This window comes from Saccopteryx leptura, chromosome X (assembly GCF_036850995.1).
Source record: "Saccopteryx leptura isolate mSacLep1 chromosome X, mSacLep1_pri_phased_curated, whole genome shotgun sequence".
Taxonomy (NCBI): Eukaryota; Metazoa; Chordata; class Mammalia; order Chiroptera; family Emballonuridae; genus Saccopteryx; species Saccopteryx leptura.
This window is the reverse complement of record NC_089516.1, coordinates 116651800-116677264: the sequence shown is the minus strand read 5'-3', so window position 1 is coordinate 116677264 and position 25465 is coordinate 116651800. Positions and strand designations below refer to the sequence as shown.

The 25465-nt window shown below is 35.9% G+C and overlaps 1 protein-coding gene across 6 annotated transcripts in view; it reads right to left on the bottom strand.

Moving 5' to 3' along the window:
- STAG2 (STAG2 cohesin complex component) overlaps window positions 1-25465 on the bottom strand; it is a 150103-nt gene that overhangs the window by 9843 nt on the left and 114795 nt on the right. For all 6 annotated transcript variants that reach the window (XM_066357627.1, XM_066357628.1, XM_066357631.1 and 3 more), the window contains 8 exons: window positions 24875-24967; window positions 21710-21884; window positions 19060-19199; window positions 17385-17486; window positions 13819-13967; window positions 11505-11633; window positions 7726-7949; window positions 2729-2918 (listed from right to left, as the gene is read on the bottom strand). In XM_066357627.1, coding sequence (XP_066213724.1) covers window positions 2729-2918; window positions 7726-7949; window positions 11505-11633; window positions 13819-13967; window positions 17385-17486; window positions 19060-19199; window positions 21710-21884; window positions 24875-24967 — 1202 coding nt within the window. The remainder of the gene's footprint in view (window positions 1-2728; window positions 2919-7725; window positions 7950-11504; window positions 11634-13818; window positions 13968-17384; window positions 17487-19059; window positions 19200-21709; window positions 21885-24874; window positions 24968-25465) is intronic.

The following is a 25465-nucleotide window of genomic DNA, read 5'->3' as shown; positions in this document are numbered from 1 at the left end:
CAGAGAAATAACATTTTAAGAATACATAGATATTTTCATTACTATATAGTGTTAATTGTGCCCATCACGCACTCATTCACTCAGTTCCTGACATGCACCAGGCACTCAACCCACTCATTCTCACATGCATACTATGTGGCAGGTTTCTACTTTGTCCTATGGATGCAAACAAGGGGGGGAAAACAAAACCAAAACAAAGAGGATGAATTAAGATATGGTTCCTGCCCTCAAGGAGCTCACAGTCTACTATAGGAAACAGATAATAATTATGACAAAATGTGATAAATACTGCACGAGAAATATGAATTAAGTACTATAAAGATTAATTCTGCTTCAAGAAAAAATAAGCAACATTTATGCTAAAATTTATTCTGTGTTCTAGGAAACTCAAACTAATACATATATAAGGAAGTAAAATAAAAATTGTTATCACATAATTATAAGGAATAAACTGAAATTTCAAGTTCACAAATTAGCCCAGATCAGCATAAAAAAGTCAATGTAATAGTGATATTGATGGTGGTCTAGTCCCCCAGTTTGGCTGTTTCCTTCTTTTCTCACTTAGTGAATGATCTTACTCCTTCCTCCCCTAATCAATTATTTATTGAAAGTTTTACCTAGAATTTATACACATACAATACTATGCTGAGTCTTAGGTGAGGCAACTGTGAAAGGAAAGTATGTGCTTTGTGGACAACATTATAGAAAACAAAAAATCAGTCTGAATTTCATTTGGAGTGTAAGGAAGATTATATGATATAAACTATATATATAAATAAATAAAATCAGAGAACTTGCAAGTATTTTCAGTTATAGGGCAGATATCATTACAGAAAAATCATTGTAAAACAAAAATATTTTAAGGTATCAAGTAATTGACCACTTATGGTACAATGAAAATACTCTTCCAGTAATAATTATTTAACTGTGTAGTCAGCAGGGGAAGTTTATCTCTAAGGGGAATTAAAACAGACCCCACAAAAGACAAACGACAAATGATACTGCACAATGAGATGCTGTGGAAGATCTTGGAAACTGGTGGAAAGTCTTCAGGGAAGAAATACAGACCAAATGATTACAGGCAAAATCCCAGAATGTTTTGACTGGTGACTGGTTGGACACTAAGAAACTAGCTGTTGACTCCAACATGAAATAAGAGCACATATGAAGGGGAATGTGGCCATAGAACCAGGCATAGGAAACAGAACCAAGTGACAGTATAGATGCTGACCATATTAAACAAGTTGGGATCAGAATCTATAGATGTGACAGTGTGTACAATTGTAGAGGTTCTGAAGGCCACCAGAGATAAAGAAAGTGAATTTAAATACGATACTATTCATTTGGTAAATGGTAACTTCTTAAGCAAAATAGGTGAAATTCTCATCATTTAAAAACCAACAAAACAAACTGCCATTTAAAGAGGTAACAATTACTATCTCCCAATATTAAAACATATACAACATTATGTTAAAATCAAAGCTTTCAAACCCAAAACTGAAAATAATCAGAATCACCATCTTTCCCTTTGTGCAAATCATCTACAGATTGTGACATTTCTTTTGGAGCCAAAGCTAATAAAGATTTTGAAAGCTCTCATACAGATTCCAGTAAAAACAAAGTATTTCAATGTTAAACTATAATTTTTTTAAGCACTGGACATTTACTCATTCAATGAACATTTACTTAGCACTTTCTATGTGCCAAGCACCGACAGGCAACGAAAGCAGTCCCTGCCCTTAAGGAGCTCACAGTCTAGAGAAAAGGAAAAACTCATAAACAAATCACTATAATATGATGTGGTAAGTGCTATAAGAAATATAAATATAGACAGTGTGATGGGAACATAGATGAGCACAGCTTCCTGTAAGGCGATACCTGAGCTTGTCCTTTTATAATACCAGTTGTCAGGGAATGGGATATGACACTAATATGTAGGCAGGGGCCATATTCTGGAAGATCTTGCATGCCATGAGCTAAGGAGTTTGAACTTTTTCCTGTAGGCAATGAGGAGCCATCAAAAGGTTTTCAGTGAAGGAGTTACATGACTAGACTTTTATTCTAGAATAGTAATTCTGAGTGGCAGCGTGAATGCTGGAGTGGTGGCAGTGGGAGTGAGGGAGGAGTTGGTGAGAGGATCAATGGGAGATTTGAGGGAAGAAAACGAGTTAGAAAGCTCATATAATAGTTCAGGTGAGAGATGAGAGCCTGAACTAAGGTGGGGAATTAATTAAGATGTAACAAAAACTAGGTATTTTAGCTATAATTTTGTGTACCAAAATAAACAAGGATTCTGGTTTAAACTTTTCCAACAGATCAACCTAAGTTTGGTCCTTAGCTAACTGGTTAATATTTAACTTTAAATTTTTCTTTTTTTTTATCTGTTGGAAAGACAAATTTTTAGTTCCTTGATTATTTCAGCTTACTCTAGAGAGTTTGCTGACATTTTTAATAAGGCACACATTGAGATATGTTAACATGAATTAGCGAGCTTCCTAGACTCAGACAATAAGGCACTCGCACTTACATGGCATGCTGAAGGTTAGTTCGCAGTTTACCATAGCTCACTGCTGCTCTCTCCTGCTGCTGCCTGGCTTCCTCTTGCTGTCTTTGAGCTAACATCCATGTTACCTGCGTGCTTCAAGAAGAATTTTATTCTTCTTTTAACTTAACTTTTTTCTATGTAATTCATAAAGTTCTAGCACAGAAAATGATCAAATGTACTTACTTATAATCAAGAGGAGTTTGATGATGTTCAGTCTGCATTGGATAGACACCCATGAAGCTGTCCTCGGGTCGTAATCTTTTGGGCTCTCTCATAATTGTTGAGGTGAGCTGTGGTGTCTGCATCATAACTTGAGTGTGCAGTGTCTGCTCTCTGCTTAACCACATACTGTCACTACTACTGCTTTCTTCAGCTGAAAAAGAAAATCAACGGCACTGACGTTCAGCCACTAATTTTGACTAATCAGATGTCTAACACAACCTCTTCAGGTCAAAAAACACCTGCTTGTCCCATGCCAAGAGCTTGAAAGAAAGGATGCAAAGGTAGGTAAGGTGCAGCCCCCTACCTTGCCCTTATAATTTAGGTACGAAGGAAGAAAACAAGGAAATTACGACAGTGTGGGAAGTGCTAGCAGAGAGGGAAGCACAGGTAGAATGAAAGCAATAAGAAGGATCAGAGCCAAATACCTGGAAGTGACTTCTAACTATAGTAGATATTGGGAGCACTAGTCAGGGGGAACACATAAGCAAACTCACTGGGGCACTAAACAACTGAACCATACCAATATACTGTTACTTAGCAGTTTTGACTAAAAATATGTTAAGTTCATGTGGTTCAAACTAAGAGTTTGGTATTCCTGTGGTAAGCAGCAAAAGGTAATGCTGAATGAAAAAAGAGACAGGAATCAGTCTATGAAAAGTTTTGTAAGCTGTGCTAAGGTGACAAGAACTGCTGCTGAAAGTTTTAAGGAATCAATGTGAAAGTTACATGTTTCAGGGAAAGCATACAATGGGGCAGTGTAGAAGGAGGACTTTAGAATATGAAGAATAGCGAGCAAACCGGCCAGTTAGGAGGCTAACTGTGTAGTCCAGATGAGTCAAAGGGGAGAATGGGAATGGAGACAGTAAGAATGGTTCCCAGCCCTGGATGGCTGGCTCACCAGAGAAGCAACCATCTGAGTCTCTCCAGCTCCATCTCTATCTCCCTCTCCCCTTCCTGCAGCCAGTGGCTCATAGACTGGTCTAGTGTCAGCTTCAGGCACCAAAAATAGCTCAGTCAATTCAAGCATCAGCCCCAGATAGGAGTTTCCAGGTGGATCCGAATCAGAACGCATGAGTTCTGTTTCACTATCTCCCCCTTCTCTTAACTTCTTTAAAGAAAAGAGAAGAAAAAAAGAATGAATGATTCCCGCCTGACCAGGCGGTGGCGCAGTGGATAGTGTTGGACTGGGATGTGGAGGACCCAGGTTCAAGACCCCGAGGGCGCCGGCTTGAGTGCGGGTTCATCCGGTGTGAGCAAAGCTCAACAGCTTGAGCCCAAGGTCGCTGGCTCGAGCAAGGGGTCACTCGGTCTGCTGAAGGCCCTGGTCAAGGCACATATGAGAAAGCAATCACTGAACAACTAAGGTGCTGCAACGAAGAATTGATGCTTCTCATCTCTCTCCCTTACTGTCTCTGTCCCTATCTGTCCCTCTCTCTGCCATCAAAAAAAAAAAAAAAAAAAAAAAAAAAAAGAAAAGAAAAGAAAAGAAAAGAAAAAAGGATTCCCAGTTTGTAGGATGTTCATCGCTGAGCAGGTCTAAGAACAACTTCAAGGGAAGCCCAAATCCATATCCATTAAACCTTGGACTGAAAAGACCAGGTTTCAAGTCTGGAAAACCTACCTATTTTCAAATGTCTATAGTTGCTGCCATAATTAATAAAAGATAAATTCAAATGCAAATCTTACTGAATTCACAGTCATTTTGAAAAATCACTGATTTGGGATGGGAAATTAATAGCGATTGATTGAACTTGAGTTTGGAGGAAAACTATTTTATTAGAAGATCAAATCTGTGCATAGAGAGCCTGCTGGGTGGCAGCGCAGTGCATGGCGTGTCCCCCGGGAGTGCTGAGCAGCCAGGGCACACGTGAGAGGCGATCAGTAAACAACTACAGTGAAGCAACTACAAGTTGATGCTTCTTGTTCCCCCAGCCCCTGCCTAAAATCAATAAAATCTTTAAAATACACTGCTCACAAAAATTAGGGGACTAGGGAACGTGCAGATGCTCCAGTACCTTCAGCCTTTGTATAGTGTATTTTCACCAATGAAATGAAAGTTGGATTTGCATCTCACTTGCAAAATTGAACAATTTTCTTTGACTTGTCATTTGCTTTTCTGATATTTTTGTTTACTTTTTTAAAAAAATCAAATGCTATAAATATGGGGGTGCATTTCTCCTTCTGGAACCGTTCTATGGTGTCCTTGGGGTATATTCCTAAAAGTGGGATGGCTGGGTCAAAAGGCAGTTCGATTTTTAATTTTTTGAGGAGTCTCCATACTGTTTTCCACAGTGGCTGCACAAGTCTGCATTCCCACCAGCAGTGCACGAGGGTTCCCTTTTCTCCACATCCTCGCCAGCACTTATTCTGTGTTGTTTTGTTGATGAGCGCCATTCTGACCGATGTGAGGTGATATCTCATTGTGGTTTTAATTTTCATTTCTCTAATGATTAATGATGTTGAGCATTTTTTCATATGCCTATTGGCCATCTGTATATCCTCTTTGGAGAAGTGTCTATTCATTTCTTTTGCCCATTTTTTGATTGGATTGTTTGTCTTCCTGGTGTTGAGATTTACAAGTTCTTTATAAATTTTGGTTATTAACCCCTTATCAGACATACTGTCAAATATGTTCTCCCATTGTGTAGTTTGTCTTTTTATTCTGTTCTTATTGTCTTTGGCTGTGCAAAAGCTTTTTAGTTTGATATAGTCCCATTTGTTTATCCTTTTATTTCCCTTGCACATGGAGATAAATCAGCAAATATATCGCTGCGAGAGATGTCGGAGAGAGGGGTGGGGAGGGGGCGAGGAAGGAGAGGGAGGGGTGGAGGGGTGGGGCACACAAAGAAAACCAGATAGAAGGTGATGGAGGACGATTTGACTTTGAGTGAGGGGTATGCAGCATAATCAAAGGTCAAAATAATCTGGAGATGTTTTCTCAGAACATATGTACCCTGATTTATCAAAGTCACTGCATTAAAATTAATAAAAATAAGATTAAAAAAAATCAGATGCTTCTTTTTTTAATCGCTTCATATTCATTTTGAAATATCCCCTAATATGATATGGGGATATATATATGTGCATATATATAGATGATTTTAAGGGAAAAGTACAAAAATATGTGCTAATAGCTAAAAACCATAATAATAATAGATGGATTAGACATAAATTTCACAATTTGCAGTATAATTCTATCAACCTTAAGTTCTATTATGTTTAGACTCCAATTACGTTTTCCAAAGCGCACTAATCTGGACAACCTATCAGTGTTTATCCTTCCTTCTTCAAACTTACTAATGACTCAATTTCTATGACACTCTCCAAGAATCTAAACAAAGAGAGTACTCACTTTTTCTAAAAAACTGAAATATCTGGTTTGATAATCTATCTTTAAGATGTTATATAAATACCAATTCATACATGTTCTATAAAGTTTAAGGAATATGAGGTTTGATGGCCCAGCACAAATATGTAACTATTAACTATTTATTCAAATGAGAAAAAAAACTTTTAGAGTTAGTTATAGTAATATACAAGAAAAAATTGGTTTTGACAAGTCCTCTACTAAAATAAGGCAAGTTTATTTTAACTCGCTATAAACCATTAGCCCTCACTACTTTAAATGCTTGGGAAAATTGTAAAAGAGATTTTCCCATTGACTGGGATAATGGAACTATATGACAAAGTAAGTATAATCGAATGTTGTACAAATTATAAACTTATGTCTTTATATTATTGGACAAAAGATTAAAACCATTGTTCCATGGAACAATCAAGTTTTAAACACTATACACCTGATAATGGCTAAAAAGTTATTTGGCAATTTTAAAATATGGCCCCCAAATCTCTGCCGCTCCTCACATAGAGGTGGAGAGTTGCGTCCCATCGCCTGACCCTGGGCCCCATGACTGACAAATGGAATATGGTGTACATCATGCTAGGCCCGTGTCTGGCCTGAAGAAACTGGCAACTTCCTCTCCTGTCTCTTGAGACCTTTACTCTTAAGAGTTCAGGCAGAGGCTGTGAGAAGGCAAACATCCACATGAAGAGGTCACATGCAGGTGTTCTGGGAGACAATCCAACTGAGGTCCCAGCTGGCAGCCTGCATGAGATCTATTTGTAAGTGCAAATGCCTCCGTACAACGCCAGTCAGCAGCATTTGAGGTTTCCTAACTGAAGCAGTGTCAGTCACTAGGTCCTAAGTTTTGAGGTAGTGTGTTACTCGGTGATAATAACCGGAACAAATTTTGATAACTATGCTAATTTGTTTAAAAGTTCCTAAAGAAAGGAAGGAAGTCCCCAGGCCCACTTTGAACCAACCCTGCAGTGCTAGGAGTCCAAGAGATTCATGTGTCATAATGCATTACTACCTCTAAGATTAGAGACAGCAATTTGTATTTCTATGAAGGTCTTCATAATTTTAGAATTATGAAACTCTTTATAGAAACCCAAAAGCTGCTACCTCTGGATCTGCTGCTCCAGTTGAACTAGATGGATCCGATCTCTCAGGCACTACCCAGCTCTGTGACACAGTACACAGCCCTGTGCGTACGGAACAGCGCAGTGATTGAAAGCAGGCACTCTGGAGTAAGACTGCCTGATTCTACTACTTAATATCGGAGTGATTTTAGGTAAGTCACTCAATCTGTCTGTACTGGTTTGCTCATCTGAAAAATGAGGATGTACCTAGAGTTGTAAGAACTGAGCTTATGTATAAAAAATGCTTTGAAACAGCACATTCACATATAATGAACACACTGCGCAAGATAATGTTTACACTTGATCTTACTACCCAAAAGGCCGACAAGAGATGCCAAATATTATTTAACAAGACAAATCTCAAATTATAATAATAATAATAAAGTGAATCTTAGTGATGCTTTAGCTGGTAAACATAAGGAATAAATATAAACAGAAAAAAACTAAAACAATGAAGACAATAACTGTATTCTTACTGAGTGTGAGCTGCATGCCTTCAACCACTTTCCGTTTTCCTGTAGATGGTTTTGACTTTTTACTCCGCACAGTTGACCCCCGACTGCTGATTCCACTAATGACTGACATAGTGTCATCATCACCACCAGCTAGCAAAGAATTTCGGTAAGACATCAGTGGAAGCCACACATCTTCTCTTCGAAGTGACATATGAAATGTCATAAACTTTTCCAAGTAAACATACCTTAAAAAGAAGTAGAAACCATTAGCTTTGATAGATAAAACTGCACTAGATTTTTATTCTTTATTACTCCTAGTACCTTAAGACTCACATACCATGTGGAACATTCAATGATTTACTTAGAATTGAATAAAAAAGTGAAGTAAATTAGAATGAAACAAAATACTGGTTAATAAGCCCAATTTCCTCCAAACATCTACAGTAGAGAACCAGTTAGAAGGGGCCGGAAGACAACTGGACTGTGGGTGATGGGATGAAGCATAATCAAATGTCAAAATAACCTGGAGATGTTTTCTCTGAACATATGTACCCTGATTTATCAATGTCACCCCATTAAATTAAAAAAAAAAGAAGGGGTCAGGAAAAAAAATTCCTACACTAATCCTGACTCTTCCTCCCCTCCTGGAGTCATGAGAGTGACGCACACCTGTAGACAAAGGGATCACAAGCCCCTTACATGGAAACCTGTATTCTGTAACATTTTATATGCTTTCTAATAATCATCATTTTGAAATTCTCTGCAGGTGCAAAACTTGTAAACTAAGCAAACGGAGACTAGCTTTAGACTTCCTAATAAGCTAACCCCAATGCTCTTAGCAAAAGTAACTTCATTTAGCTTCTCTCCTTATCCTAAAGTTTCCGTGGTCGGCAAACTGCGGCTCGTGAGCCACATGCAGCTCTTTGGCCCCTTGAGTGTGGCTCTTCCACAAAATACCATGTGCCGGCGCTACCTCGATAAGGAATGTACCTTCCTATACAGTTTAAGTTTAAAAAACTTGGCTCTCAAAAGAAATTTCAATCATTGTACTGTTGATATTTGCCTCTGTTGACTAATGAGTTTGCCGACTAAACATTTCCCACTATTGTAGCGACAGGGATAGGTTGTAAATCCTAAAAGGTGAGGGAATGTCTTTCTCAGACATGTAAAACAATCATCACTACTATGTTATCTTATAGTCTTAATGTGTAAGAATATTTTTTCCTTTTGATAGATCCTATAGATAAACACTGCAACAAGACAGCAAAAACTCAATAAGCTTGTTAGTAAATGACTTTTATACCATGCTCCTCCTCCCTTTCCCCAACCAGTATAAAAGCAGCCTCAGAACTGTGATCCATGCTTCACCTTTTGGTTTTGGTGATACCCCGTGTATGTCGCTGGCTTAATAATAAAACTCCTTCTAATAAAAATAAATAAACGTATACAGTAACAATTAAAGAATATTATTTTTTTCTTTCTCAAGCTGTCTCCTTTCCACCTCACTTTTCAGGCCCTCTGTTAGAACAAACTGAAGTCGTATTTATGGAAAGAGAACTGGATTCAAAAATCACACACAATTTGGGGTCTAGTTCTATCAACTCCCGGCTGTGTGAGACCAGCGTTATTTGACCGTTCCATCTCTGCCTCATCAGTAACTGAAGAGTAATTATGTATTTCAGACTCTCACATTAAAACAATTCAGGGAATTTCAGCTTAGTATTTGTGAAGTATCTACTATGGCACTGGGGACAGATATAAAGATGAATGAGATATCATCGGTGCTGCCTGCAAAAAAAGTTTGAGCCTGATGGAAGTCAAACATTTATGTTCCCTGGGATCCAAAGTATCACCAGGATTCTATGCTTATATGTAATACAGCAATCAAAATTTGGCTAACATTTGTGTGACTATTATGTACTAGATGGTTTTCTCTTGGATGCTTTAACTTAATTCTTACAATCTTGTGAGGGAGACAATCTCCCCATTTAACAGATGAAGAAAAAATGAAAATGTGGTATATCCATGATTTAAATCCCAGGTTTCTGACAATAAGAGTTCAGTGCTTTACTGTCTAAATTATGCTTTAAATACACAACCAAAATTTTTTGTCAACTACCTATAAGGTGCAATTCAAATACTTTCTGGCATAATGACTAATTGCAATAAATTCAAAATTACCGGTTTTGAATGCTATTAAAAAGAGAGAACAGGAGGTATCAGTTATAAGCACACTGCTTTTATTATCTGTTCAGTATTTCTTCTTAACTGCAATATATTTCAGCTATATACAGTGAGTGGTGCAGCACTCCTCAAAGTGTGGTCTGTGAACTAGCTGAAAGTATGAGAAGTATTACCAGTCTACGACAAGATATGGAACTTGAGCCAAAATATACTGCTCACAAAAACTAGGGGATCTTTCAAAATGAGTATGAAGCAATAAAATACCCCCTAATTTTTGTGAGCAGTATATAATAACTGGCAGAGGCACAACCGTGTATCCACCACCAGAGAGAGTTACAGTGCTGCTTATGTCCCAGGATATGTGTATCAGATCAAGATGTTGTATACCTTAAGCTTTACACATTATGTCAACCATATCTCAATAAAGTTGAAAAATAATTTTTTAGAAAAGATGAATAAGATCTGATCTATTGCATAACATGGTGATTACACCTGGATGATGTTGTATAATATAATACTGTATAATTGAAAATAGAACTGAAGTGCTTTTTCAAAAGGTAAACATGTGAGGTGATAAAAATAATAATTAACTTGATTATGAAAATCCTTTCACAGTGTATACATATATAAAACCAACATGCTATATATATTAATGTCACAATTTTATTTCTCCTCAATTTTGAGTATCCTGTTTAAATGACCTATTGAGGACAGGACGTCTGACTGGGATGCAGAGGACTCAGGTTTGAAACCCTGAGGTCGCTGGCTTGAGTGTGGGATCATAGACATGACCCCATGGTCACTGGCTTGAGAAAGGGATCACTAGCTCTCTTGTAGTCCCCTGATCAAGGCACATATGAGAAAGCAATCAATGAACAACTAAGGAGCCGCAATGAAAAATTGATGCTTCTCATCTCTCTCCCTTGCTGCCTGTCTGTCCCTCTCTCTGACTCTCTCTCAGTCTGTCAATAAAAAATATTTAATAGATAATAATATTGTTGATGCATTAGGAACATCTTAGTCTGTGTCCTACCTACACTGGTTAGTCAAACTCCTCCCTGCTTTCCCCTTTTGAAATTTTTTATTCCCTATTTAATTAGGCTACAATTCTAATCTCTACATGTAGAAGGGAGAAAAATCAAGTACAATTATTGATCTTTAGGAATGATAAAACAGCCCTGGCCGGTTGGCTCACTGGTAGAGTGTCAGCCTGGCGTGCAGAGGTCCCGGGTTCGATTCCCGGCCAGAGCACACAGGAGAAGCGCCCATCTGCTTCTCCACCCCTCCCCCTCTCCTTCCTCTCTGTCTCTCTCTTCCCCTCCCGCAGCCAAGGCTCCATGGGAGCAAAGATGGCCCGGGCGCTGGGGATGGCTCCTTGGCCTCTGCCCCAGGCGCTAGAGTGGCTCTGGTCGCAGCAGAGTGACACCCTGGAGGGGCAGAGTATCGTCCCCTGGTGGGCAGAGCATCGCCCACTGGTGGGCGTGCCGGGTGGATCCCGGTCAGGTACATGCGGGAGTCTGTCTGACTGTCTCTCCCCATTTCCAGCTTCAGAAAAATACAAAAAAAAAAAAAAAAAGATAAAACAAAATTAAGTATAGAGTATTTCTAACACTTACACTGTTCTTTTGTCTTGCCGGAGTAGTTTAGAAGAAAATTCACTCAGTATATCAAGAAATGCCAGATTTAGAGGTGGATGGCTCTCTCCTTGTGGATTAGGTTCTTTAAAAGCAAATTCTATGCCATCTCTGCAAGAAAAAAAGACATGTAAGTATTTAAGGGACTACAGTACAAAATTTAACAACTAAGAAAGAAAATTTCTCTTTATATAAAATACTTTCATTCCTCTATTAGATGTTTTCTTTGTCATGCATTTAATATGAGGAAGAGAGAGATTAAGAAGACTATAATGTGATAATAAGCAAATATATTTATATTTTATGCCACCGTTATCATCTTCAAAACAAAACAAAGGCCCACAGCACACCAGCTAGTCCCTAGAGAGAACATGGTTTGATATATCTCCACTCTCTCCTTGCTTCTCCTCTCCACAGAAAATACCCCAAATGCTCTCAAGTAATGATCAAAACATTTTCTGTATTTTTTAAGACATAAAGTAGAACTACTACTATAACACACAGGACTAACATAAAAATAATCATTTAAGACTATTTGTAATGACCCATTTTTTTTATTTATTCACTTTTATAGAGGAGGGGGGAGAGGAGAGAGATAGAGAGAGAAGGGGGGAGGAGCTGGAAGCATCAACTCCCAAATGTGCCTTGACCAGGCAAGCCCAGGGTTTCGAACCGGCGACCTCAGCATTTCCAGGTCGACACTTTATCCACTGTGCCACCACAGGTCAGGCCTGTAATGACCCGTTTAAGAGTCAAGTTTAAAAGTTAAACTACAGTAAGGGCCCATTTTAACTCTATTTAACAATAAAACCTCTATAAATCAAGATAACAACCCAACATTATACTCTACCAAAAACATTAAAAAATAATCCTGATGATAATGCAGAGGCAACAAAAAAGGCTATTACATAAAGGAAATAACATTATTTCAATATATAAAGAATTCTAATATACCAATAATTATACATAAAGCTGTAGTAATAAAATTATTATTACATATATGATCTTTAAATAATACCTAAAAGTATCATCCAATCTATTAAAAGGCATAAAGAAATTCCAGATTTTTAAAGCAAGGTGGAAAAGGAAAGAGTAAATTAAAGTTGGGGCAAGTATAGTATCAACTTAAAGAAAAGAACATTTCTGGAAGGAGATATATTCAATGCTGTAATTAAGATGAGAAGAGACACACACGAATAAAGCAGAGCTTCCAATGGAAGTCCACGCCTCTTGATTTCCCCAGTTAACAGATCCAGGGTATACACCCGCCTGTTGGTTATGTTAAAGGTCTAAAATACACTCAAAAGGAAAACTGACCACTAAATCACATGCTTCAGATAAAGTTAGATCATTTTCAATTTTTGTAACACAAAGAAAATATGCAAACAGAAAAAAAGAATGTGGATCAAAACAAGAGGAAAGGTTACTACAATACAGAGAACAGAATCAGAAAGGGACAACTTGAAATAAAGGATTCAAATCTCAAAAATTTCTCTAACTAGAAGTCAAATTATGACAAAAGCTGTTAAGGGAGATACGCTTGATAAATATATATGCTGCTCTTCTTCATTTAATTTATAAAAATTGTGTGTTTTTTTAAATTGCTTTTAGAGAGGAAGGGAGATAGAGAAAAGGAGGGGGAGAGAAGGAAGGGGAAAGGGGAAGGAGGGAGGGAGAGGGGGGAGAGAGGAAGGGAGAGAGGGAGAGAGGGAGAGAGAGAGAGAGGAAGAGAGGGAGAGAGAGATGGAGGAGGAGGGGAAGGAGAAAGTGAGAGAAGGAAACATTGATCTGCTCCTGTGTGTGCCCTGACCAGTGATCAAACCGGCAACCTCTGTACTTTGGGACGATGCTCTAACCAACCAAGCTATCCGGCCAGGGCTTCTATGGTTTTAATTCAAGCAAAGACTTTCTATGAAAGGAGTTTTATTACCAGCTAATGTGTTAATGGATAGCACTACAACAGACTCTTAATAAGAGATATGCCCTGCCCTGAGGTGGCGCAGTGGATAGAGCATTCACCTGGAACACTGAGGTGGCAGATTCAAAACCCCAGGCTTGCCCATCAGGGCAAAGAGAAACAATCAATAAACAACTAAAGTGAAGCAACTACAAGCTGATGCTTCTCGCTCACTTTCTCTCTAGAAATCAATAAAATCTTTTTTTTAAGAGGTATGCCACACATTTGCAAACAAATAATTAAACATCAACTGAATTTAATTATTCTAAACATAAGAGCTAGATTGAAAATTTTCATGACTAAAAAACAGGAGAGCTGAATAAAATATTTGGAGATTACTTGTGTAGCATAGCAATGGCTTCTCTTGTTTTCAACTGATCCAGTCCAAAAGTTAAAGCAAAACGTCGAGCAAGTTCTTTTATGCCGCTGAATGTTGAGGATGATCTGTCAAAATTATACCCATTTTCCTGTATCATTTCATTAAAAAGCTGTTTGGAAAAAAGGAAAGGAAGCATGTTAACATTTTTAAAAATAACATATTTCCTATTTAAGATATACTTAAAGTCAATGATCCATAAATGAGACATTGTATCTTATTCAAAAACACAGATTTTTAAAACATATGATACTAATGACCAAAATTAAAAATTATATAGCACTTCATACACTAGAGATTAGAAACTCTTTGGGTTAGCTACAGCATTCTATTCTACTGAAATTAACTGGTTATTAAGATAGCATATAAAAATATAACGAAAAAGGAAGCCCATTAAATTATTAGACAACCATGCTCTGCTATTTACATTTATACAATAAATCTCACAAAAACTTTTATTGTAATGGAAGCAAAAGAATGCGTAACTTTTCAACTACCAAACTGTCAAGCTTTTAAACAGATAATGGTTATTATAAGAATATAGTTCAATGAGCACTTTGATTTGTTGGAAACATCAATTGAGATAACTTTCCTTTCTATAGCTAACCTGGCAAACGGTAATGTAACTTTAGAATTTGATGTCCTTTGACTACACCAGTAGTTCTCAAACGTTTTGAAGTTGGGGCGCATTTAAAATCCTAAAAATAATTGTAGGCACACAATATACAAATTTCTAAGAAATATGTTATAATCATTAAGTCAAATATTAAAGAAAAAATATAAAATCCAACAGTGCTTTTATGGTAATTAAATGAAATAAATACAACAAAATTAAATTTGTTCTGACATTAAAAAACATTTTTGTTACATTTTTTGAGTTATGCTTTTTAGAATTCATAGAGGGGTTAAAAAATTAAAACATAAAAGTTATCTTTTTATATATATAGATATATTCTTAGTAAGATTTAGTAAATTTGGGAGGTCCCAGCGCAAATATGTTAAGGTTTTTCATTCTTGTGTTTATGAGAAACATGAGCCTGATGTGTCCTAGTGATTTCTTCAATGTTTGGGCATCTATCTGAAAAGAAAACTCTCATTTCCTCGTCAATACATTGAAGAATCCCTCTCTTTTTACTCTTAATTGTGTTGAATGCAGAAAACCCCCACCATACATATCATCTTAACTTTACACCAAAGAAGGTATAGAAGAAACTTGCCTCCAGTCTTTCTGAGGAACATGGGGGGTAGTTTAAACAATCCAGCACCACAACTTAACAGCCTTTTGCAACCTAATCGGGCAAGTGAGAGTTGGGAGTTTGGGCAGACTGTCAGCTTACAGCCAATTCCCCACACCTCTGTCCCCCAAAAATCTAAACTCCAAAAACCCTGTTGGTTTTTTGGTCCCCAACAGGCACATATTTCTCTGAAATACCATAGGGTACACCTGGAAATCTTCTAGGACGCACCAGTGAGCCCTGGGGCACACTTTGAGAACCACTGGACTACACATTTCTAATTATTAGACTTTATTATGCAAGAGGAATAATATTAACTGTACACACACACAAGTACAAAAATGTTTGCTTTGGCCCTGGCCAGTTGGCTCAGTGATAGAGCGTTGGCCCAGCATGTAGAATTCCTGGGTTTAATTCCCAGCCAGGGCACACAGGAGAAGTGACCATCTGCTTCTCCACCCTTCCCCCTCTCCTTTCTTGCCCTCTCTCTCTCTTCCTCTGCCACAGCCAAGGCTCCATTAGAGCAAGTTGGCCTGGGTGCTGAGGATGGCTCCATGGCCTCTGCCTCAGGCATTACAATGGCTCCAGTTGCAACGGAGCAACACCCGAAATGGGCAGAGCATTGTTGCTCCCTAGTGGGCATGCCGGGTGAATCCCAGTAGGGTGTATGCAGGAGTCTATCTCTCTGCTTAGCCTCCCTGCTTCTCACTTTAGAAAAATACCTCCCAAAGTTTGTTTTAGCTATTTATAATGGCAAAAAATTGTAATAAGTAAATAAATAAATAAGAAAGAAAGAAAGAAAGAAACAAACAAACAAACAAACAAACAAAAAGAGATCTTGGTTAAATTAAGGTCCTTCTATAAAATAGAATATTTAATATTTTTTATTTATTCATTTTGGAGAGGAGAGAGAGGGGGGGGGAGGGAAGGAACAGAAAGCATCAATTCCCATATGTGCCTTGACCAGGCAAGCCAAGGGTTTTGAACCAGTGACTACAGCATTCCAGGTCAACACTTTACCCACTGCGCCACCACAGGTCAGGTGAGTGAAGTATTTAATGGCATGAAAGTATTGAGACTTTGTTAAGGCTTGCAAACTAGAATGCAAAATGACTTAATTTTGTAAGAACAAGATTTCATATAGGCATAAGAAAGGCTAAGGCTATAAAACCTAAAAGCATTGCTAACTGAGAAAAAATTAAAGATAAATTGTACTGTCCCTAGTTCCTGTATTTTCCGAACTTTCTACAGAAAGCAGCTATTATTTTATAAAAAGAAGTTATTTAAATGCTACCTTTAAAACCTTTTAAGAATATGCAAATGAATTTAAAACTTTCATACCTAGATTTTGAAAAAGAATAAAGTTTATCAAAATTGAAATGGGCTATGTTTAGAATGCATTTGGCCTCTTAGACAAAAGTACACTAAGCAAATAATTTTTACTTAATTAAAGCTGCCTACCAAAATGAAAATGGCTATTCAATTTTGATCATAAGACTAAATTAAAAATTAAAATAAATATGGAAATATACAAAGAAAAAAGTAAAATTCATCTGAACCCTACCAAAGCAAGTAAACCACAGCTAACAGCTTAGTGATTATTTTTCCAGCTAGACATAGAGCTATGTACAATTTTATAGGGATGCTGTATTGTCATCTTGTTTCCTTTACATTTAAACTATATATACTGTGGAAATCTTTTCACATTAATGAAATCAAACCTACTTAAAACCTATTTTAAGTGCTATGTAACAGCCACTGCAGAAATGTATTCCATAATATATTCACTTAATATCCTATGGGTGAACATTTAGATTATTTCTAATTCCTTGTTATTATATACAGTGTTGCTATATACAATCCTATACATTCATTTTTGCAAACTTGTCCTATTACTACCTTGGATAAATTTTTTAATGGAGAACTGCTGTCTCAAATGGCACACAGAGAAATTTTGACATATACTGCCAAAGTGTCTACCAGGAAGGTTGTACAAATATACACTGATAAGACCTATTAGCTATAGGTTTTGCTAAACTTGCCAGTGTGAAACAAAAAATCTGACTTGCACAATGTCTACTAGGAAGACTGAATATCTTTTATTTCTACTTTTGTGAATTGTCCACTGCATCCTTTACCCATTTTTCCACTATTACTTTGAGAACTATGCTGCTCACAAAAATTAGGGGATGTTTTATAGCTTCATACTCATTTTGAAATATCCCCTAATTCTTATGAGCAGTATATTTATTGTTAATTGTCTTAGTGTAAAGCTGGTACTCTTAAAGTCTTACCTGTTGCAAACTGAGAATAAGGGTCTTCGCACATTGAATTTTGTCTATCTGCCTTGTTTTACTCATTGTTTCTTTGATGATATCTCCATAGTCATTATAATACTAAAAAGGAAATTTGTACAAATTAGAGCTTTAGCTTTTAAAACTACTGGACAATAAAACTAATTTTAGGTTAATCATGCAAGCATGTCACAAAGTTATATATCTGGCTAAAATCATGCCTTTAAAAACACAAAAGAATGTTACCGTAACTTTATTATAAAACAATAATTAGGTTATTTTCAGAAATAACACAAAGGATACAAAGTTCTTGTGCTCTTTCTGAACTATTAAAAACATGAATATAGTCAGTTACTTCATAACATTGCTACTGGCAGTTTCCAACTTTATTAACTTGTCTTATACAAACTAATAATCTGTTAATATTTAAAAGAAAACATTGCAGGTGAACATTTACATCACACAGTGCACATAATTTTTTTGAATTCAAGATTGTTTTAAAATGCACACAACTATTAAAGTTAACACAGGATAACCATGCTCTTATGACTAAAAAAATTGACTTTAATCTAAAATACCTAAATTTTAAGTATAAAAGTTTAAAACCTACAAAATGACTTCATAAACAAATTTAGTTTTTTAAATCAATTATTATGCCAAATATCTTATAATGGTTATAATGATTATATAACCATTACAATGGTTATAGGGCTCCATATGTAGGAAAGTATTCCAAAGAGAATTAGATTTTGACAAATTTATTTTATTTCATAAAAGACTTAAAAATAAACACAAACACGCATTTATGGCTGACTGGCAGTGGTGCAGTGGACAGAGCCCTGACCTGGGACACTGAGGACTCAGGTTTGAAACCTTTAGGTCACTGGCGTGAGTGTGGGCTTGTCCAGCTTGAGCATGTGGTAAGCCAGCTTGAAGCCCAAGGTCACTGGCTCGGCTGGAGCCCCCCCCCCCAGGCACATATGAGAAGCAATCAATGAACAACTAAAGTGCTTCAACTACAAGTTGATGCTTCTCATCTCTCTCCTTCCTAGTATGTCTGTCTCTAAATAAATAAATACATACATTTATAATTAGATTTTACTTGAGAAATGAGTGAAGAAAAACACTTACCACATGTAGTCATATTTCATTAGTACAATTAATATCCTTTCCTACTACCAATTAAAAATTAGAAAATTTCATGTGAATTTATGAAAATTGTGAATAACCTACTTTGAGTCAAATCAGAATCTGAGACCCTAAAGAACCAATGAAGAAAGGCACACACAAAAAGCACTGAGTTATTCAAGACCACAAGCTGCATAGTCACCACGCCAAAACTGTAACATCTAGGTCTCCTGACTGCTAAAACAAGACCTGTTAATGCTCCATCAAGCAGGGCAGGATACCATCTTATGTTTCTAACAGTAACAATTTAAGTTGTCTTAGATTCCAAATGCAAATGAACTCAATAAACCTAAAATGTCCATTATAATGGAGTACAGATAAGAGAAAATGCTACTGTAAACGTTAAATATTTTAAAAGAGATTTCTTTTATACTAGGAAAGGGATTTACAATTTTAAAAAAGTCAACAACAACCAAGCATAAAAGCCAATTTTACATTGTCTTTTAAACATTATAAAAATGTCTTGTATTCATTTTTCCAACCTTACCTTCATATACTGCTTGAAGATATCTGCAGCTGTATTCATCTCCACGACAGTGTATACAATCAGCTTACAAAATGCAGCAAGTAAATTTCTCCTCTTGTGCAGAGCTTCAATTTTACTGGCTTCATCCTCCTGCTGACCATCTGGGGGAAGAGTTCCAAACATTAAACCATCTGTATTTCAATTCAAGTATATATATATATATATTTCTCACTAAAAAAATACATTTATTTTGGAGAATTTAAAAAAATAAAAAAGAACATTTAAATGCAATTAAAATTATCACTTTCAGTATCTTAGTGAATGACCAGTCCATTCATTTCAGTAAACAAAATTTTTGTGAAGTAAAAGAAATAGAAGGCTACCTGGTGCACAGGAACAGGAACAGGAACAGGTAGAGTGAGTCGGAGGAACTGATGTTTAGTTAAGCCAGGCTAGACTTGGTCTAACACATTCATCTACTTTCCTAATAGGATAGGTTCTACCTATTCAATGTCTCTGGATTAAGGCCCTTTGTTACCTGAGGGTCACCAACCTCAGAAATTATATTTGCTCTGATGTGAGATCTTGACATTCAGTTATCAAGAGGACAGACAACAGCCTCCATGCACTGCCAGAGGGTTGTTTCTAATTTTTTGATGCTGAAAATAAAATTATGATGAAGCCTCTTACATAAAAAGCTATGTAAGGAATTTTCCTCTGGACAAATTTTACAAATGAAATTACTTACAATATATATATTTATTTACATTTCTTTGGTCATCAGTGAAGTTTTTCTTATGTTTATTTAGCCATTTCTATTTCCTCTTTTGTGAACAAGAGGTGCATATCCTGTTAGGTCTTCAATGTCAGGTTCTCAATGTTATACACACACACACACACATTTTCTTTTGAGAGAGACAGAGGCGCAAGGGAAAGAGGCGAGAAGTATCAATTCATAGTAGTTGCGGCACCTTAGTTGTTCACTGAATGCTTCTCCTAAGTGCCTTGAACAGGGGGATCCAGCTGAGCCAGTGAGCCTTTCCTGAAGCCAACAGCCCTTGGGGTTCAAGCCAGAGATTATGGGATCATGTCGATGATCCCACACTCAAGCCAATCATGTCAGCAACCTCAGGATTTTGAACCTGGGACCTTAGCATCCCAGGTCGATTCTCTATCCACTGTGCCACCACCAGTCAAGCTAAAAAAAATTTTGTGTGTGTGAAATAAGAATCCTCTTTTAAACAACTATTTATTTTACCTTGTCTCTGATAATCCTTGATAACTGCTCTAATAAGTTAGAACTAAATTTTGAGAATAGGAAAATAAAACAGACCCTCAGAAAAAGTGTTATTACAGTGCACATTTCGGAATGACAAAACATTTGCTAAGAAACAACACAGTTTACTCTGCAAAATTACAATGAATATATAAGCTAGCTTTTACTAATGATGATGCTGTGGTTGTGACAGATTTCTATACAACATTGTTAAGTACTACTCTCTGGAACTAGAGATATATAGCCTTTTCTCCGTAGACACTGGATTACTGAGATATTAAGAATTTTGAACCCTGTCTAGAATTACATATATTTATTCAGACACTAATTTACACTGATGAGTCAGTTTATGTATGGATATATATATATATATATATATATTGATGTTATAGTGTCTTTCAAGTATATCTTCAATTTGAAAACAAACCTAGAAACAAAAAGGTGAAGGGACAGAGAAGCACAAGTTGGCAGTTAAAGCACAGGGAATACAGTCAATATTGTAATAACTATGTATGTTGACAGGCGGCTACTGGAGGTATTGGGAAAACACTTTCTAAAGTATATGTCTGTGCAGCCACTATGTTATATACCTGAAACTAATAAGAAACCATATTTGTAAACTGTAATTGAAAAAATAAAAATGTAAAAACAAATAAATAATATTTCACACAAACACAGACAAAATAAAGGGCATTAAAATAATTAATGCCCATTAATAATAAAGTATCACCAAGCATTTAGAGAAAAAAAAACACATAAAGAAGCCACCAAATACTATTTGGTTTGCATGACCTTTGTTTGCCTTAAGCAAGAAACTGTGTATACAATTAGGGTATCAAGAGTAACTTAACCCTAGGCAAAGCTAGATCCTTTGAACTTGTAGACTTTTACAGAATAGTTTCAAACATTTCTAATATGGATAAATTATACAGATTAATACCCTCACTAAAATATAAAAACTTATTTAATAAAAGTCTACAACAAAAATATCACTTAAAGAAACACTTCATTCTGATCAAACTACCTGTACATTAGTATGACCACTGATTAGAGGGAAGGGAGAATAAATTTCATTGAGTACCTATATGCCCAGGCACTGTACTGGTCACTTTGACCAGTTTAATTAGCTCATATATTCTGTGAAACAGCTAGTTATAAATGACAAAAACAGGCTCAGGCTAGTAGGATGCAAAGATCTGACTCCAAAGTGTATGCTCTGTGACAGCACGCTGCCTTTGAATGTTACAGGAGATGAACACAAATACGCTGGAAGATCTGTTTCCTGTTTGGGGAATAAAATAGCAAGTAGCAGTGCAGCACTTTACACATCGTTGCAACTGAAATTTTATTTACGGTAGATATACATACTTAACAAACAGCTGGAAGTAAAATCACCTGCACTGTTGTTATCATCGTCCTGTTCAATGAAGACGTGATCCAGAATAAAGCTGAGCAGCTCAGACTGCAATGAAGAATCAGGGCTGTAAACTAATGGCTCTAACATGTCACGGCCTCCTGACATAATCTGATGGCTGAAGATCATCAAAATATCACATAGGATAGTGAAGGCCTATTTTAAAAAAAAGACGATAGGATATAAATCAAGGTTTCTCATCAACTGCCACAAGTAACTTACACATTTCATACGGAAATACAATCTAAATTTCTGTATTTGAAATTCTGAGGAAAAAATCAATATATAGTATTTTCCTAAGATTTTGAAACCCGAGCAGTGTAATTTCTGTAATAATGACTACTAATATTTACATCATGCCTTACTAACTGCAAGATAATTTCACAAAAAGTTTTTTTTTTGTTTGTTTTTTTTTAAGCTACTTAAAATAACTTGTGTAACATGCTAACAACACCAAAACATGCAGTCAGGACTCAACCTCAGGTTTCCAGACCTCAAATTCTACACTCTCTAATAGTAGTTTTCAACCATTTTACGCTTGGGGACAGGTGAAAATAGAAGTATTTCAGGGACCGCTAAGGCAGAAATCACCCTGAGAAAAAGCTAATTCGACTAAGATCATAGGGTCTATAATGCTCCTACAATAGCAGGTAGTTAACACTTTTGCAGACAGAAAATTTCTCACGGACTGGTGGTTGAAAAACACTGTTCTATATTATAAATTATTTTGTGGTATATATTCTCAAATATGAAATAATGCATTAACTTGGTATCATTCTTTTCTTCTATGGAAGGGAAACTTGATGCCAAGAAGATGAATAGCTCATAGAAGATCTTAGAAGAGAAATCACAAACTCTCTAGTATTTCTTAAGCACTCTCATTATTAATATATGTGGTGCTTAGGCAGAAAAAAACAAGCAGGTATGGGCCTGCTTACCAATCATCAGTCAAACCTCACAGCATAATAAACTTACAGTTGAAGTTATATTTTAAGGAGCTTAACAAAACTATACAGTCAGAAGGTAACTAGAAAAAGTTATCTGTTAGGAAGGGTTAATGAAAATAGAATTTTGTTGTCACAAGTCAACAGAAAATTACATTTAAAGAAAGAATGCTAGAAATGCAGATTATAAAATGCAGAGCAGATCTTAATACTAGTTTTACCTTTTGGGAACTAACCACATTTATTTTCTTTCTCTTTATGATTTTCCCTCTTCTTTAAGTCTCTTCTCCTTATTTTACTACTACAGTTATAGTTTGATATGATTTACAAAAACTTTTGCAACATACATAGTAATAACACAACATGATAAATACGGTGATGTTAATTAGGTGAGCTGGCAGGCCAAGAGAGCTGATCAGGACACAGCCCAGAAGCTTGTTAGGAAGACTGCACACAAGCTATTTAATGACTAAATCCTCTCCCAAGACTTGAACAAATTATATAAACAATTATGTGTCAACACTGTAGAAAAAGAATCGGGAATATTAAGCTGAATAACTTGATGGCATATGAAAATATCAAGTAATATTTTGTGTACTGAGTTTGGATCAGTGCATATTTCATTAAAATCCCATTTTAAGAGTTTAGCTCTAAACTCAATTTACTACCCTCAGAAATTTTGTTCCTTTCACCTGAATTATACAGATGAAAATTAAATTCCCAAATACTTTATTATTCCTGCAGTACAAAACTATATACCTAAAACTGGAAAGAACTCAGTAGTGCAATAATTGTGGCAATAAACCTTTTTTTTTCTATTTTAGAGAGAAACAGAGAGACAGACATTCACTGATTTGTTGTTCCATTTATCTGTGCATTCACTGGTTGAGTCTTGTATGTGCCTGAAAAGGGATGGAACCTGTATCCTTGGCACATCTGGATGATGCTCCAACCAACAGAGCTACCTGGCCAAGGACTGTGGCAACATACTTTATACTTTTACAAGAAAATAAAAAATCCAGTAAATGGATTTGTCTATGTAGTATATTCTAATTTATTTGTGACCAAGCATGCATACATGGGAGGAATAACAGGGAGTTGGGAAAAAGAAGAAAAATGAGACCAACAGTTTAGTCTCAAATGTAAAGTTTTAGCTATAACAATCCAAATGTGTTTCTTTAATACTAGTTTTCATTTTTTTAAGTGAAATAAAGTGTCAAACAAAAGGAATGACTGACTTGGTAGGTTTATAGTTGGAACACTTATATTTAAACAACTATCTTGGTAGCTTTAAGAAGCAACTACACCCTAAATTAAAACAAACAGTACCCAATATAACACGAGCTAAAATAGCACTTACAATGACTAATGGATCTCTAAATCCAATATACAAAGGCTAAGCAAGATGAAATGGTCATACCTTGAAATCATCATAAACATTTTAACTGTATAATTATTATTTCTTATTAAATGATTATAAAAGCTTTGTGCAGTGGCAGCATCATAGCCAATGTGATTTATGCGAGGCATGATTATTGTAATTAAATGATTATAAAAACATCTATCTCATAAAGGCATTTAAAAAGCATGTGCCCAAAAAGATTAATCCTCTATTAGGGAAGCAGAGCTAAGTAAGCTCTTAGTCCCACGATCAGAATTTATTTTATAGGTGGGAAAACTATCTATGGCACCAGGTAGCTATATAGATACAAAATGAGTGAAGTTGGCAGTATTAGAATCATGAGCATGTATGGGGTAAGAAGGTAATACTTTGAAGGCAGGGAAGTGACTGACTGAAATAGTCCACATAAGAAAAAATAACGTACACAATCAGGACAGTCAGGAATGTCAAAATCTGATAATATTCTCAGAGATGAGAAATCTGTATGCACCTTTCCTTCCTGAGGCATACTTGTTATACTTGTTGCTTTCAGGAATAACACTTGTGATTTCATATATTTCATTTGATATATGGGTCTGTTTACCAAGTCTCATAAAAAAACGATAACACAGAATAACTACAATGAGGGGAACCTATAATGCAATTTATAAACTCTATATGAAAGTAATATATTAATCCATTTTTTGAGCATGGTATAAATGGATGGATATAAATTATTTGTATTTTGATCAATTTTCTATGTTAGTTCAGGTATTTTTTAACATTGCTTAAAAAGTTTGCTATCTATAGTAATTACTAACCTGCTCCTTAACAGTAGTATTCACGTTGGTCAGGTAATGCTGACATATCTGACAGAATACCCTCATCTGTTTCTTTAAACGCAGCAAGTCGTCCTTTAAAAAAATTCACATTTAAAAATACTGTATTAAAAACTCACTATTTAAGATATTTTAAATTATATAAACATTATCATACATTTAAATATATTCACTCTGCTTGTACTTTAAATTTAAATTCCTCTTTAGGATTCATCAGAAAGGAAAACAAAAACAAATGATACCATTTTTTCTTAAAAATCGCAACAAATTGCAGTCTTAGAAATGTCAGGTACATTAATGGATAACATCTGAAGTGGTCTGGGTCTCTCAGAATAAGAAAACTTATCTGACTCTATAGGTGGCTATCTTTAATAAATCCATTAACTCAAAATGCTTAAAGAGTCAAGATTTATACTCCAACCTCACTTTGTAATTTGAAGGGTGGCCAACTTATGAATGGGAGAAACTAATTTTTAAAAACTACACCTTTCATTTCTCACTTAAAGGATACTAGTTGTACTTTTTAAAAACATTTAAAAAATCAGCTTTGTGGTATTACACCAATTAAAAAAA